The 13,982-nt window shown below is 41.0% G+C and overlaps 1 protein-coding gene across 2 annotated transcripts; it reads right to left on the bottom strand.

The window, feature by feature from the left end:
- Nucleotides 1-298: 298 nt before the first annotated feature.
- On the bottom strand, nt 299-13,157 carry LOC109414087 (methenyltetrahydrofolate synthase domain-containing protein). 2 transcript variants are annotated; one of them, XM_029854327.2, is made up of 6 exons: nt 13,066-13,085; nt 12,826-12,975; nt 12,184-12,351; nt 6,670-6,876; nt 6,207-6,573; nt 299-6,025 (listed from the first exon to the last, which is right to left on the bottom strand). In XM_029854327.2, the coding sequence occupies exons 2-6, from the start codon at nt 12,896-12,898 to the stop codon at nt 5,215-5,217; spliced, it is 1,626 nt and encodes a 541-aa protein (XP_029710187.1). In that variant the 5' UTR covers nt 12,899-12,975; nt 13,066-13,085; the 3' UTR covers nt 299-5,214. The 2 variants fall into 2 exon arrangements, with proteins under 2 accessions (XP_029710187.1, XP_062699596.1); XM_062843612.1 differs by having other exon boundaries at nt 12,826-13,157.
- Nucleotides 13,158-13,982: the final 825 nt, after the last annotated feature.

The raw sequence follows: 13,982 nt of genomic DNA, 5'->3' as shown, positions 1-13,982 counted from the left end.
AAAAGTAGCACAATCCTTGAGAACGACACAGCAATTTCATTACTTTGCACTCCGCCTCTTACAGGCGACGATTTTTCCCAAAAGAAGGGGGAGCCGCGGCTTCCGCTTCTGTTTGTATCGCTCCACATTCTGTCGGGTTCAATGCTGCAGCACTGCCGCCCACGCAGCGATCTTCTCAGAAAAAAAAAACTTGAAATGGCAGTTCTAATTACAATACGATAATTCTGAATACGTAAGGGTTTTTGAGGGGGCTTCGTCTGTGATATGATCACCGGTTAAATCACAAACGTCACACAGCTTAGGCGTAAAATATTTTATTCAAAAAAGTTGTTATTGTTCAAGTTCTTACAAATGATGATTTGGTTTGAATCGTATTAAATTTTTTCCAACTGTCGTGTGTTGTTTTTGTTTTCTGTTAGATTTTATTTCGCTTGCCGTTTTTTGTTTGTTTCTTTTTGTTTTTCGCTTATTTATGGTTAAACACTTCTTCTACGTCATTGCATAATAGAGGTTTTGTTTTGAGTGTTGGTTGCTTCTTTCGTTTTTTTTTTAATGTTTAATCCCTGGGCGTTGTTTTTCTTTGTGTTGTTGTTTTTTGTTATTGTTTGTTCTTGTTTTTTTTTTGTTGTGAGTTTCGAGTCTTCGTGTTTTTAATTTTCGTTTTGTTCCACTCGCTTCCAACGAGCCTCCAATATTCTCGTTCGCTTCTTTCCATCTTATCTGTACCATCGGCGTTTCAAGTTTGTCGTAGTTGGTCAACGTGACGTTCTGAATGTGCTCTTGAATTTTCTTTCGTTCTTTCGGGATTTGGGAAACTACCTGCGGTAGTTTTTAATTCTTTTTCCTGGCTGAACAGTTGTTTCGTTTTTTTTCGCCTCTCTCTCTCTTTCGGCGGAATAAACAGCATTGAAAGAAGGAATTGCTATCAAACCGGAATCTGTGAAACTCAAGTCAACATCGTTTCTCTCCCTGGTGTATGAACCCATCTTTTACGGCCTAATTTTTTCTTGTCCACAAAATAATATTCATTTGTGTATTTTCTTCTTGCACGGTGGCGGCTTCTGCACTATTCGCGTAGTTTGCGCTTGTACCAAATTATGTCCCTAGGATACTAAATGGATGCATGTTCTTTTGTATGTTGGGTTAAAAATCAATTTCAAGTTCCTGTTTCGTCCCGAATGTGGACTACAAGAAATGTAACAAAAAAAACTGCGTTTTTATGATTTTGTTCTAATCAACGAAAAGAATTTAACTGATGATGTCAACACGCAGAGGAAAACATTTTGCAGCGATTGTTTTTCGAAAGTTCATGATTAAAGAACATTTTGTCGCTGTTCTTAGAATAATTGAAGTTGAAACAACAGCACTTTTAGTTGAAACAACCATCGGATAGTTGTTTCAACAAATATCGAATTGTTTTTCTAAATCAAAAATCTACGTTTGTAAACCGTGGAAAAAACGATGCTTTCGTAACTTGCTCTCTGCGTGAGGTACACCATCAATCCAGATTGTACTACTACTATGTATATGAAATCAATTTTGTTGGTATTTTTGTTAAAAGAAAATGCTAACATCCAATACATCATCTTATGCTTCTACACGGGCCACTTCGGAAGGACATTTTTCCAACGTTTTTTTTTTTGAACTGTATTTTGACTTGGAACCACATCACTTTCGCTGCTGCGAACACAAGAAAAATGTCTTCCCGAGTTGTCCTCCTTTCTTATACTTTGCTTTGAGGTGTAAATAAGTCTTAAAACCTACACTTTAACCGTTTATTACTTGTGTGTGTACTTTCTTTGCTTGTTTCAACACCATGCATTATTTGTGTGTGTGTTCTATTTATGTGCATGTGAGTGTGAGTGCTTAGCGCAATAATTCTACAAACGTTTACACTCTGATGACCATTCTTTCGGCTTCTTGTCGTCGTCGTCGTTGTATTCTTAGCTGAATTTTCTCTTACTGAGCTACCTTATAATCTTGTTATGAAGAAAACCGTTAGTTAGCGTTTCTGTTCTTTATAATATCAAAGTATCTGAAGAGTAATAGGTTGATAGCATGACCAAGCTCCGTTATTGCGTTGATTTTGTTTGTTTTGCCATCGACGTTTTTCTTTTATTAGTGCAACGAAATTCCCCGAAACAGCTACCGGATACTTTGTTCTCGTGTAGCTGTTGGGGTTTGGTTAGTGAAACGGACTGCTCAACAACAACAATAAGCATGCTTTTTGTGATCCCAATTTTCAGCTGCTAAATGGGGGGGACGTCACAAAAACATTCACTGTGGCTGCTCTCAAATGTTAAGGTGAATTAATTGATAGGTAAAATGGATGCTGGGAGTCGATCTGGTTTACTTATGCGTGGTCCTGAAGATCGAGCAGCGTTCTTCGTTTCATACTTTGTTTTGCATTCCTGGGGAACAGACATATGGTCATATTCCGCGAATAATAGTAACGAACGTGTGCTCAACCTTTACGGGCACTTGGTGATCGACTCCGATATCTTAATCCTAGAACCTAAGGAATGACGGGCTTGACTGGAATAGAGAAATGGATGACCATTCTACATTGTACTTAATTATTTTCGACTGTGAGGGCATCGAGAGGTACTCAGAGTTCACCAAATAAGAAGTTAACACTCAGAAGTGTTCACAAAAATTAAACTTTCCAAGATACTTTGAATTAAGTAGGTATTCTTCCAGGAATTGGATATAGAAAGCCGTCGACTTTATCACTCGGGTTCCGATTGTTAATGGAAAGCTACGTACTTGGTAATGAACAATTATCCAATTAGAGGAAAAAGTTGAACAGACATGAAAACTTCCGTTACCGGCCACATTTATCTTGTCTGTTACGATTCTAAGGAAATAACACCTTTTTATGGGTCTGATAATTAAATAAAGATAAGCGACTCGCAAACACTTTCACAGATCCCGAAACGGAGCACAGAAAGGTTTGAACACTAGCGCCGCGTAGTGACCAAATTATGAAAGTGAACAATAGGGCCGCCTATGAAAGGCAGAATCAAACCTCTTTCAGGGTCTTTGAATTTATGTTTCGATGAAGTTGTTGAATATTCATCTCGACATTCAATCGGAAACCGTAAATTGGTTGACAGTCATATGAAAACAGAAAGCCGCGTATATGTTCGACCAGTCATGTTTTCTAGTGTTTGATAAATTCTCTGAATTTCCTAACACAGCACCTCACGTGTTCCTTTGTCTACAGATCATCCATTCCTCTAAACGTTTCCCATATGCTGCTAAAGCTTACCACAATCAGCCCGTTTCCTCGCTTAATCTTCAACCATAAACTATAATTATTACAATGTACCCTCCTCAATGTCTAATCGCCTCTCTTTTTTTCCTCGTTCTAACAAGTTGATTCACTGCATATAAAGGTAAGCATTCGTGATTTTCTTCGACTTCTTCTTTTATCTCTGCTAGGAAAAATTCATCTCCACCATCGGATCAGAGTTCCAAACTGGCTGGGCGCTGCGCCTCTCTCTTACTCTAAACTGCTATACACACGCGTGGCTCACAATCTGTGCTACATCTACCTCCTCCCTCGTTTAGTGTTGTTCTCGTTCGAGGACATGCGCGCGCATGCGGTTCACAATTTTCCTTTAACAAATCTGGCTTTTTACGGGGATAATTTTTGAATTGGTGGTCAACTTGTTTTGATTACAAACAATAATAATCAACTGACTAAAAAATCATCGACTTCGGTGCCAGTACTTCGGTTTGATGTCCTTTGAAGTTGTGACATCAAATTCGATGGTTTATGTTTAGTGTGTACAAAACATGAGACCATGACATTGCGCGCTTTGTTTGCCGTCCGCGAATCAACCATTTTTTTCTCTCTATTCATATTTTTAGAAGCAAAGAAGAAAATCCCATTTTTCCATCAACATCATAAATGAATATTATATAAATAGGCGTTTACACTTCTAAACTTGTCTTCTTTCGGGTGTGTGTCCCTTTAAACATGTATTACACGATTGGTTTTTTTTTATTGACCATCGATTCCTTTCGACATACAAAATGTTGATTTCATTGCTTCGATTCTTACCTACATTCTAGCTTCTTACGTCTCTTCCAGTTTCTTTTAGCAGCGTTTCTAAATATATTATACTTCATTTGTTAATCCCTTTCAAATTTGTCCATTTGTGTTACAACATTTTCGTGTGTGTTTGTTTCTGTGTGTTATTTTCGCTATTACATAATTCAAACATATGTTTTCAACTTGTTTTCTTCGTCTTAAGCAGGAAAAAGAATTGCTTGTTTTTCCACTAGTGTTTCTTCGTCATTGGTTTTGGTTCCCACAATGTTTGTAATTCATTTCATTTACGGCGCACATACATTCATATTCAAATTCACGATCGTTTTTCTAACGTTTCTTGTTCTTCGTTCTGTCGCTTAGAAAGGCAAAAATCGGATTTTCGACGTACCATCGGCTTTCGCTTTTCTCCTACGTACAAATTTTCACACGAACTAATGGAAATTCTTCACGTCTCTTCAGAGATATTGGAAGGTGAAGGCTTCTATCAATTCACAATCGTTAATGTGGTAAATAATCTCTTGTCTCTCTTAAGCGTTAGTAACAAAAATAATAATAATTTAACAACATATACGTCTGTTGCATCTTCTCCTCCCCCGAACATCAGGTAAAAAGAATACACGCTTCGCCGAATTGTAAAGCAAAAGTCCAGCAAAAGCTTCACGACGAGCGTGGCGTTGGTTGTTGGGTGGAGGAAACGGAAGAGCATCTGTCTGTCTGTCGCGTGTCGTGTCGTGTAGTAAACTCGACGCACATCATCTGCGTTGTTTCCTGCGGCGCAACTTCCAGACCCCCGTCCCGACCGACGACGCGGCGGAGAAAGGTGAACCGGAAAGGCAGGAAAGTGCAGCAACAACGGTAGGTAGTGCATACCGTCGTTTCGTTTCTAAACTGGATAAGAACTCAATCGTAACTCGATCGCTTCCCACAAGGCAAAAAGCGGTGGCAGTAGCAGATTTTCTCTCCTTCCAATAATCATTCATCTTGAGAAAACATTCAATTCTGGTTGTTAGGGGAACAGTGGACGACAAAGAGATTTTGGATTACGTTGGCTACGACGAATTACCGCTTTGGGGACGCAGCTCCAAGAGTCGGTTCTTTCCGATTTTTTGCACTCTGTACGCGCTTCACATCTTGGTTGTTTCGTGTTCGACCGATTAGACAGCGGTCACGTCGGTCGTTTCGATTCGGCTTCCCTCCAGAACGGTTCCGTTGGTGGCCGGTTCCGCATCTCCGTCGCCGCCCTCTTTCCGCTTCATGATCTCGCATTTCAGGGTCACCGGCTTCGGTTCACCGCCTTCCTTTTCGCGGGGTGTCACAGTCAGGGTCAGATCCTCCAACTGCTTAAGTAGTTCCGCACCAACCTCTTCATCGGCCTGATCTGGCTTCTTGGGGAAATGCAGATAACACTTACCGTGGTAACCGTTCCATGTAATGAAGATCGGATTGCAATCTCGGGTTCGCAGCTCTTGCTTCAGGTCCTTGATTCGCATCGAGCGGGTAATGTTCGTAACCCGAATGCACAGGTCACGTTCCACTCGTCCTTTCTTGTCGCTCTTGGAGTTTCGCTCCCGGCGACGGCGATCGCGACCGGTCTTCTTGCCATCACCATCTCCAGCCTCCTTATCACCACCAGCCTTTTCTTCACCCTCCGACTTCTCCGCGGCGGATTCTCCCGTGTCCTTGTTCGTGGACCTACGAGTGTTCCGGCGATAACGATTCTTCCGCGGTGGACGGCCACCTCCCTGTTTGCCACCTTCGGCCGCTTCGCCGTCGGTTTTCTCGCCTCCCTCGTCGTGACTGTCACCGTCCCCATTTTGCTGTTTCTCACTTGCTCGTCTGTCCGATCGCCGGCGCCGTCTCTGCGCTGACTGATTACGGCGGAACGAACGCTTGTTCTGGCGCGACTTCTGCTGGTAACTCTCCACATCGGTGTCTTCCTCCTTTAGTTCGATCTCTTTGCCGGACCTGAAATGGTACAAGCATGTCTCGTATCAAATATGATGTTGTGTTTATGTTCAGAATGCGTCCATTATAATTGTCCTAACACCATGTGGTTAGATATCCCAGTCCGGCAGACAAGGCCTCATTTGCCGTTCAGTAGTATTTCCTACAGTATTGTTATTTGGTGGAAGCCTAATTTACTTACTTCTCTTCAAACTCCTTGATGCACTTTAGCACCGGTACGATTTCCAGCCTGCGTGAGGACAGCAACTTCCACTCGATGCCAGCGGGACGCGCCAGTCGTTTGCTCACGCGGATAACCTCGGTCGGTGTGACGATCAGATCCAGCGGCAGGTCGTAGCTCTGGAACAGATTCTCCGGCAGTGTGTCGTACACCTGCACGTCGTGTACGGTGGTCACGATCAGTGTGTCCTTGGTGATCACACCCAGGTGGATCAGAATGCCGACGTCCAAATCGACGTAGCCGTTGCCCTTGCCGATACGGTGACCCTGTCGCGAAACTGCACACGAACCTACCACGACCATGTCTAGCTTCTCAATTCCATGCATATCTGAAAAAGTACGGTAGGAACACACAAACATTACAGTCTTTTTATTCCACCACCCAATCCGGCACTAAAAATGACAACAACAGCTGAACCACTCACCAATCTCCTGGAACGTGTCCTCCGCGCCTTGCAGTTTGACAATCTTTTTTTGCGTGGCCACATCCAGCTCGTCCGGATTGCAGTTCTTGACCTTGGCGTACACATTCGGAGATTTCTGTGCAGGCGGGACGAACAGGGTCTTTTTGGCCTTGACGACTTCGAGCTTGACGGGTTCCTGGGCCAAATCGATGTTGACCTTGATGGATTCTGGTGATGGAGAAAAAAAAACATTTCATAAGACGATGGATACATTGAATGCGGTTAAACTAAGATAGTGGCTGCTAGTTTTAGTTGCTCTAAGTAAGAAAAGAATGCCTAACACTATACCAACTGGAGTGTGCATAAATATATTCCGAATCGTAGAATCGGTCAGAAGCAAGATTGGGCGATCAGATGGATTGGTTGGTAGCAGAAATGTAGGCTGCTACTGCTTTGGCAGTGAACTGATTCCAAGATGGGAGACACGCAAAAGTTCAGGGAAGGGAGATCCATGTTGACTTGTTGACTGATATGTTTAGAGTTATATTCCATCCGACTTGTGTTCCTACTACAGAAGACCGCACTCTTGATGCGAAGAGCTATAAGGATAAATATGTAGAACGCCAGTTTCTTAGGCGAAAGATGACGATGTTGTTTCCATTAACAACTCGGACGGAAGGACTGCCCGATTACAAGTTACGGACGAAGTGTGGCGTTTGTCCGTGTATGCCCAATTCTGGTGTAGCCTTAGGACGAAAAGTGTTCATGTTCGATTGAACGTGTTCAGTATACAGTGAGATGATTTCTGCATGGTGTCCTGACTCAGAAGCTTCCTTGACAACATTGATTCAAGATATTGTACTGCTTCAAGATATTGTACTACTTTACCCCGAACGCCATTTCCCCCAAACGCCGAATGGCTTGTTTCCCTGAATGACCCGTTTCTCCGGAAAGACCATACTAATTACATTCTTGTTCGAAATGATCACTTGTCACAAAATGTTCGTGATCCCTAGGGACTAGGTTGTTCCAAAAGTTAACCGACTATAATTTGACAACTCGCTAGGTTCAATTCCATTCAAATTCCAAAATTTTTGTATGGACGAAAGTCTACGAGAGCGGGAGGTTTGGTCAGAGATGGCCAAATTTTGGTCTACGTGGTTTATGAACCGGCTATTATATGGTATAATACCAGAAATAGAGTAAAACGACAAATAGAGATAAGTTTGTGAAAAAAATACCACTTGTTTTGGTGGGATTCGAACCCACGACTCTGTGTTGCTAGTCCGGCGGTTAAATCAACTAAGCCACCGAACAAGTTACTTTTCTGAGAAATAGAAAATGAAGGTTGAATCCATCCAGAAGAGAGGCACAAGCGGGGGAAACAGAAGACCGCATGACATACATCCACTTTTGAAAGGGCGTCTGCGTTTAAATTTCAAACGAGTCCCAATTAGTTATGGTCACCGACCAGTTTCGTAATATTGCTCAAGCCCGCATGTAATATTCCACCTAGCCTGCTGTTTCGTACTTCCTAGGTCGCGTATTTTTTTCTGGGATGGTTGCACCGTCGAATGAAGTGATTCGTATAAGAAGTGCCCCGAATAAAATGGTATTTTTTTTTGCTAGGTTTCTAGCTGCACTCTGAATAGAGTTGAAACCTCTACACTAGACCCGAAGATAGAAAAGAGTACGTAATCTTTCAGAAGCAGTTTGCCAGCCGTACGCGGAAAATGACATCCATTAAGACACTGTTGCAACTGACTCAGAAAGTTGCGGTAGAAGATTGGAAAGTTTTCAATTGGTCAGTCAGTCAGGATTTGCTTATGAAGTGTTATGGTCACACGGTTTGTGTGTCTTCTTGTTTGATTTTGTAATATGGTTCAATATGTTTTACTTCTCGTTAAATCAGTAACTGATGTCGTATGTTTGTTTTTTATCGAATCTGTCGAACCCTGTATGTTAAAATATAGTCGATCCTGTGTCAAATTGTTTTCTTGATTTCACTAATTGTTTTCTACTTCTCTGTGTTCATCTCTTGTCTCCTTAAATTGTCATCGGTCCAAAATCCACAGAAACATGTAACTGAACTTCTGAACATCTAAGAGATAATCAAAAATACGCTAAGTTGGTCAGTTGATTGCAATAAAATTTTAAAATAATAAAGATTTCATGTCAACTTTCATCCTGCTACAAATACCATTAAAAATATTCAAATTCGTTCAATTGTCCTACCGGTCCTACCTAGATGAACCATGTCATTTTCTCAACCGTAGCCTAGAAATGTCAACCTAGTCATACACAAGTAACGCTGTTCAGTTAATATAAAGCAGTCAGTTTTTGTCCAAAATGTCACGTCGAACGCATTGACGTCAACAATGCGTTTAAGTGTTCGCACGTTAGCTTCGAATCTATCAGCACAATTAAGTGCTGCAAATCTCCTTCCCACTATTGATTCTTCGGTCGATTTTAATTGCTTTATTTAAAGAAAATATAATCAAGTACCTAAAATTCGAAAAAGTGACTATGACATTAATAAAATACTAATCAAAATCAACCGAGAAACGTGGCAAATAGAGCCCAAACAACATTTTGAAGTCAGCTGGCTGTAAAAGGTTCCAAAACCAGTCACAAATCCTATAAAACTTTTATTAGGATTTGTAACGATCATCAAAACCTTCTCAAATCCAACCGATTTGGAACTATTGCTTGGGAATAGACTCTACTGAGCCCTGGCGGTTCCTCCGTGTTTATCGAGCATGTCTGATGCATATGATCAGCTATACTCCATCTGCAGCAGCCGGTTCGTGATGAACCGTTGGAGGCGCATTAAAGTGTTAAAAAGGTGATATGTTTCACTAAAGAACACTACATTACAATAATCAAAATGAAACTTCTTCACTTTAATACCGTCAACCCCTGCGAACTTGGCCAGGGAGCAGTGCCCCGAATAAAATGGTATCATACACCAATTAAACAGTGTATCATTTTCTGATCATACGTATTATCGTAAGCTGGATGATAAATAGATGATACGACATATCTTATTCTTATCATTTTCGGTGTAACGATGATAGACCGAATGGGTTGTTAAGTATCGTTACCATTCAAAAATGCCATTTTTCTCGAACAAAAATTTTGTGGAATCATACATGTTATGATCGCTTTATCATCAACATTATGATCCAACGAATAATAAAAACAAAACGGAAATATTTCATCAAATCTGTTTTGCCGACTGACAAAAAAGCACAGCCCTGCGGGCATTTGTCGGGCACTGTCAAATTTGTCTACGATTAAGTGAATCATTGTTTACTTTTACGGCATTTGGCCAAATGGCTAGACACCAACACTTTCTTGTGCTCGGTTTAAAAAGGTCGTCAGTTTCCCTAGAATCCTATTCAGATAGGTTTGGCTGGTTTTTACTGATTCCGCCATTTCAAAATTACGCCTTATGTTATTTTCCGCCTTTCGTTACACTGTTAAGATGGTCTGCCTTTCGAGTTTCTGCTTTTCGTGATTCCGCCTTTCGTGTTTCCGCCTTTTGATAGGGTCCCTGAAGTGCTAGTACCCAGGGCCGGCTGTTGTTAACTATTCACAAAGGCGTGCTTCGTATTCGTTGAGATTCCACTGCAGAATCAAATTCACCACTCTTGAAAGACTTGATCTAGGAAAGTTGAAAGAGGACATGAATGTGGTCACCGAGATCTCGATTGTCCCTTCAATGTCGAGACATGGAGAGTCGACTTTAACTGCATAAAATAATAATTTATTTCATTTTGGAACGAACTCACCGATAGTTGTCCATCCCTTTATCCAGTGATTATGTGCTCCTAATCGACGCGGACAGAAGCAGGTTTTTGCCATTGGCTGACACAAGTTAAAGCTGAATTTAGTATGCAGCTTACACCATCAAACAAAGTATTTACACGAATATGAGTATAAGGCAGTTAGATGTTGCCTGTACGATAGAATTCCTGGATGCCTGGGGGCTTGGTATTAAAACATTGTCGCTTATTTGAGGCAGTAAGTGCTCACCTAGGAAGCGGGACATTTGGCAAAATCTAATTGCACTCTTCTTTTTTATGCCAAGTATTCATTATGCCAAATGGCACAGACTCAGTGGGTGTTGCATAAAGACATGTCCGTTAAAATGGAGGGCCTTCTATGCCCGTGTAGTTGCCGGCTTAGAATAGCACTACGGACCACCTGTTCCGGGGGTAAAAGTCCACCAAACAGGTAACCCCAATCCAAGGTGTCAGGCGACCCGTGCTGAGGGATGAATGGTTGAGGGGGTTTAAAACATGCTCGATCTTTAACGGAGCCCGTAGCGTGGGTAAGATCACCTTTTTGGGTTGCGTTGCGGCGAAAGATCTACCAAACCGAACCCTAGTCCTTACTGCTTCCAGCTAGTGGAGCAGCACATTTGAGTAATCAAAGGAAAACACTTTGGTCCTTATTACATTTCACACCTTGTTGAAAGTGATAGGTCTCGGTTTTAGGTGTAGCCGAGATGGATCTTGAAACAAGGAAACATGGGTTAGTATTCCTAATCTTTTATTTGGTGTACACTGGTTTGAAACAGAAAGGACTAGGGTTCCGATGCATGGTCAATATCGGTATCATTTCTTGACGTTCTCGTTAAGGGATCCGATTTTGACTGAAAAAGGAGCGTGTTAAAAGCGGAACCTATCAATCAGAATCCTTCCTTGCGATTATGTTGAAAATGACTACTGTAACAAAACCGAATACTTTATAACTTCTCAATGGTGATAAAGTAATACGACATGCACTATACAAAGGACACGGGGTATACCACAATAGATCAAAATATTGGTCGCAGTGGTTATGTCCCGAACAGAGAAAAAAAAAATGCTGTCAGTTATCAACTGTGTTTTTATATTCCTGACTCTTTATTACCCACTATCTGTAAAAAGTAAAGATATGTTCAGTAAACTCAACAATCTAGATGATCAGAGCGAGTAGAGTTGAGTTGACCAAAGCTAGCTAGGAGGTAAACAGGACGTGAAGAACTTTCGGAGTGTAATGTGTTTTTCAGATGATTACCTATCTATCGACCCCGAGTAAACAAATTCAATTCAATTTCTCAACGAGATCATTAACACGCTAGCTCACAATCTGAACACTGTTTATAAACGCTGAATCAGCTTCTCCGCGGAAAAGTGAATAATTGCTTCACTGGTCACATTATCTTATCAGTTATTTCGACTAGCACTCACACAATAACAGCTGCTTGCTCGTGTGAACCATAAGAAAGCTTGAAGTAGGGCTAGATTTAAACAGTTTAAATTCCTGTGAATCAAAACAAATACGAGAAGTCATCCCAATCAATCGTGATCATAATAAGTGAGCCAGATAAATTTCAAGTTCATGTTTCTGTATGAAGTTCGTGTCACGACAAAGAAAAGCCTTATGATACGTTACGATACGTATCATGAATGTCACAGAGAGTAAAACAGCAGCTATTATCTTATGAAGCAACCAACCAACGTTTTTTAACCATATGATACTTACTGGCTTTTTTGAACTCGTCGGTGTCGGCCAGCAGTTCGGCTGCCTTTTCAGCTCCAATATAGTTGGGAATCTTGTTGAACACCGAGAACCGACGCAGAGGTGTTAGCTTTTGGTCCTTTATCTTCTGCCAGGTTTCCAGGCGGATCGATCGTTTGGTAACTTCTTTAGCTGAAAATGCGATAAACACACATTAATAAAACAAATTTTTCTTGTATGGTATTTTATGATTCAATCACACTTCAAACAGGGTGAAAATGATGCAACAAAATTCCTTCAGCATTACGAAGTGACATGTATTGACTCGTGACATCATCAAGAAGCACGATTCTGCACAGAGGAAGAAAAGTTTCTACGCTAGACTAATAGCGTCTTCATTGTCGCTATCTTTATACACAATTTACCGCACGCATCAATTAGTAACAGTCGACAAGTGGATAAACAAATGAAAATCCAATACCAAAATCGTTCAAAAATAAAGATGATTTCACCCGCCTCGCCTTTGCCGCCGTTTCGCCTCTCAATCAAAGCAAAGCAAAAAACAGAAACGATTGCCGCATGTCAAATAAGGACAGCAACGAAGCGAAAGGCGATGGCGGACGCATCAGACTTCAAAATCGCTCGATACATAGATATATTACTCACGTTTGTCTTCCGCTGGAGGTTGTTCCGCTGCCACCGCAGGTTGGGGCTCGGTGTTTTGGTCTTCCGTTGCCATTTTGACGTCCGAAATGATTATTCGTCCCTTATCCGGAGTTGGAAACAACGGGAAAGCTTGAGCTCAACTCGGGGAACCTGTAGACGAGTCGGGGAACAGAGAATAAACTTGAATGTAAATAGCACTGCGTTTTTTTTTTTCAGATGGATAGTAAACTCCGCGCCTACGTCGATTGAATCACACACTCTTCTGATTTACTACTCGACGAGAACAATCTGCGAGAACGCATGCGAACGAAATGCTTCTCTCGTCGGCTGCACAGTGGGAAAGATAGTGATCAAAAATAAAAATTGAGGTTGGGGATGAAGGAAATTTGAAGTATTTCTTGCTTTACTTTTGAATAGGGCCTATCTCCAGGGGCCAGCTAAGAATTGGGTGTTTAGCTGGTAGTGCAGTCTGGGCACTGTTTCCCTTGTGACTTCAGCTAGACTGAGGAGGTACGTCTCGAGCGTCTGTTCACCAAGGAGGTGCGGCTCACACAGCGTCTATTGTGGCATCCAGAGGCTGAGTATGAAATCCCGAGCAGGGAATGAGAACAAACCTATAACAAATTGATAACTCATTTTGTTCTTGATAACAAAATGAAATCAAAACAAGTTTTCGGTCCAAATTGTTTTTATTTAATATCAAATTGAAATATCATTTTGTTATCATTTCAAATCTCAATGTTAACAAGATTTTATTTCAAAAATCCAAAATAGGTTTAATATGCTTTATTAACATTTATTATATTCACAAAATATTTGTTAAATCTACCTATTGTAAAAAAAAACAAAACTGCCAAGAATACAAGTGTTCCCCTATATCAGTTATTTCAATCTAAACATATTGCCAAATATTTTGAAATTTGAACTACAGGGTGATTATTTATCCAGTTCTATATTTTAAAACTGCACCATTCGCACTTTGTAAGGAAATAACGAGAGTTCCACAGTACTCAAAATGTTCTCACACTTTAGGTCGTTTGGCATAATTCTGAATTGAAGACAAAAAAGGTTGGAGTTTTCTCGCGTGAAAAAGGATTCATTGTAGCTCCGCATCAAAATGACGAATCCCGTGATGTTTGATACAGTTTTAAAAATAA

Source organism: Aedes albopictus, unplaced genomic scaffold, assembly GCF_035046485.1.
Source record: "Aedes albopictus strain Foshan unplaced genomic scaffold, AalbF5 HiC_scaffold_351, whole genome shotgun sequence".
In the NCBI taxonomy this organism is placed as follows: Eukaryota; Metazoa; Arthropoda; class Insecta; order Diptera; family Culicidae; genus Aedes; species Aedes albopictus.
The sequence above is the reverse complement of the archived record's forward strand: the minus strand, read 5'-3'. Positions and strand labels throughout refer to the sequence as shown.

What these genes read in the sequence shown, in the direction of transcription:
- LOC109414087 (XM_062843612.1), bottom strand. Translation starts at nt 12,898, where the DNA reads ATGGCAACGGAAGACCAAAACACCGAGCCCCAACCTGCGGTGGCAGCG. An exon ending in ACCTCCAGCGGAAGACAAAC is followed by an intron (nt 12,352 to 12,825) that starts GTGAGTAATATA and finishes TCGCATTTTCAG; the next exon opens with CTAAAGAAGTTACCAAACGA. An exon ending in GGACACGTTCCAGGAGATTG is followed by an intron (nt 6,574 to 6,669) that starts GTGAGTGGTTCA and finishes GTACTTTTTCAG; the next exon opens with ATATGCATGGAATTGAGAAG.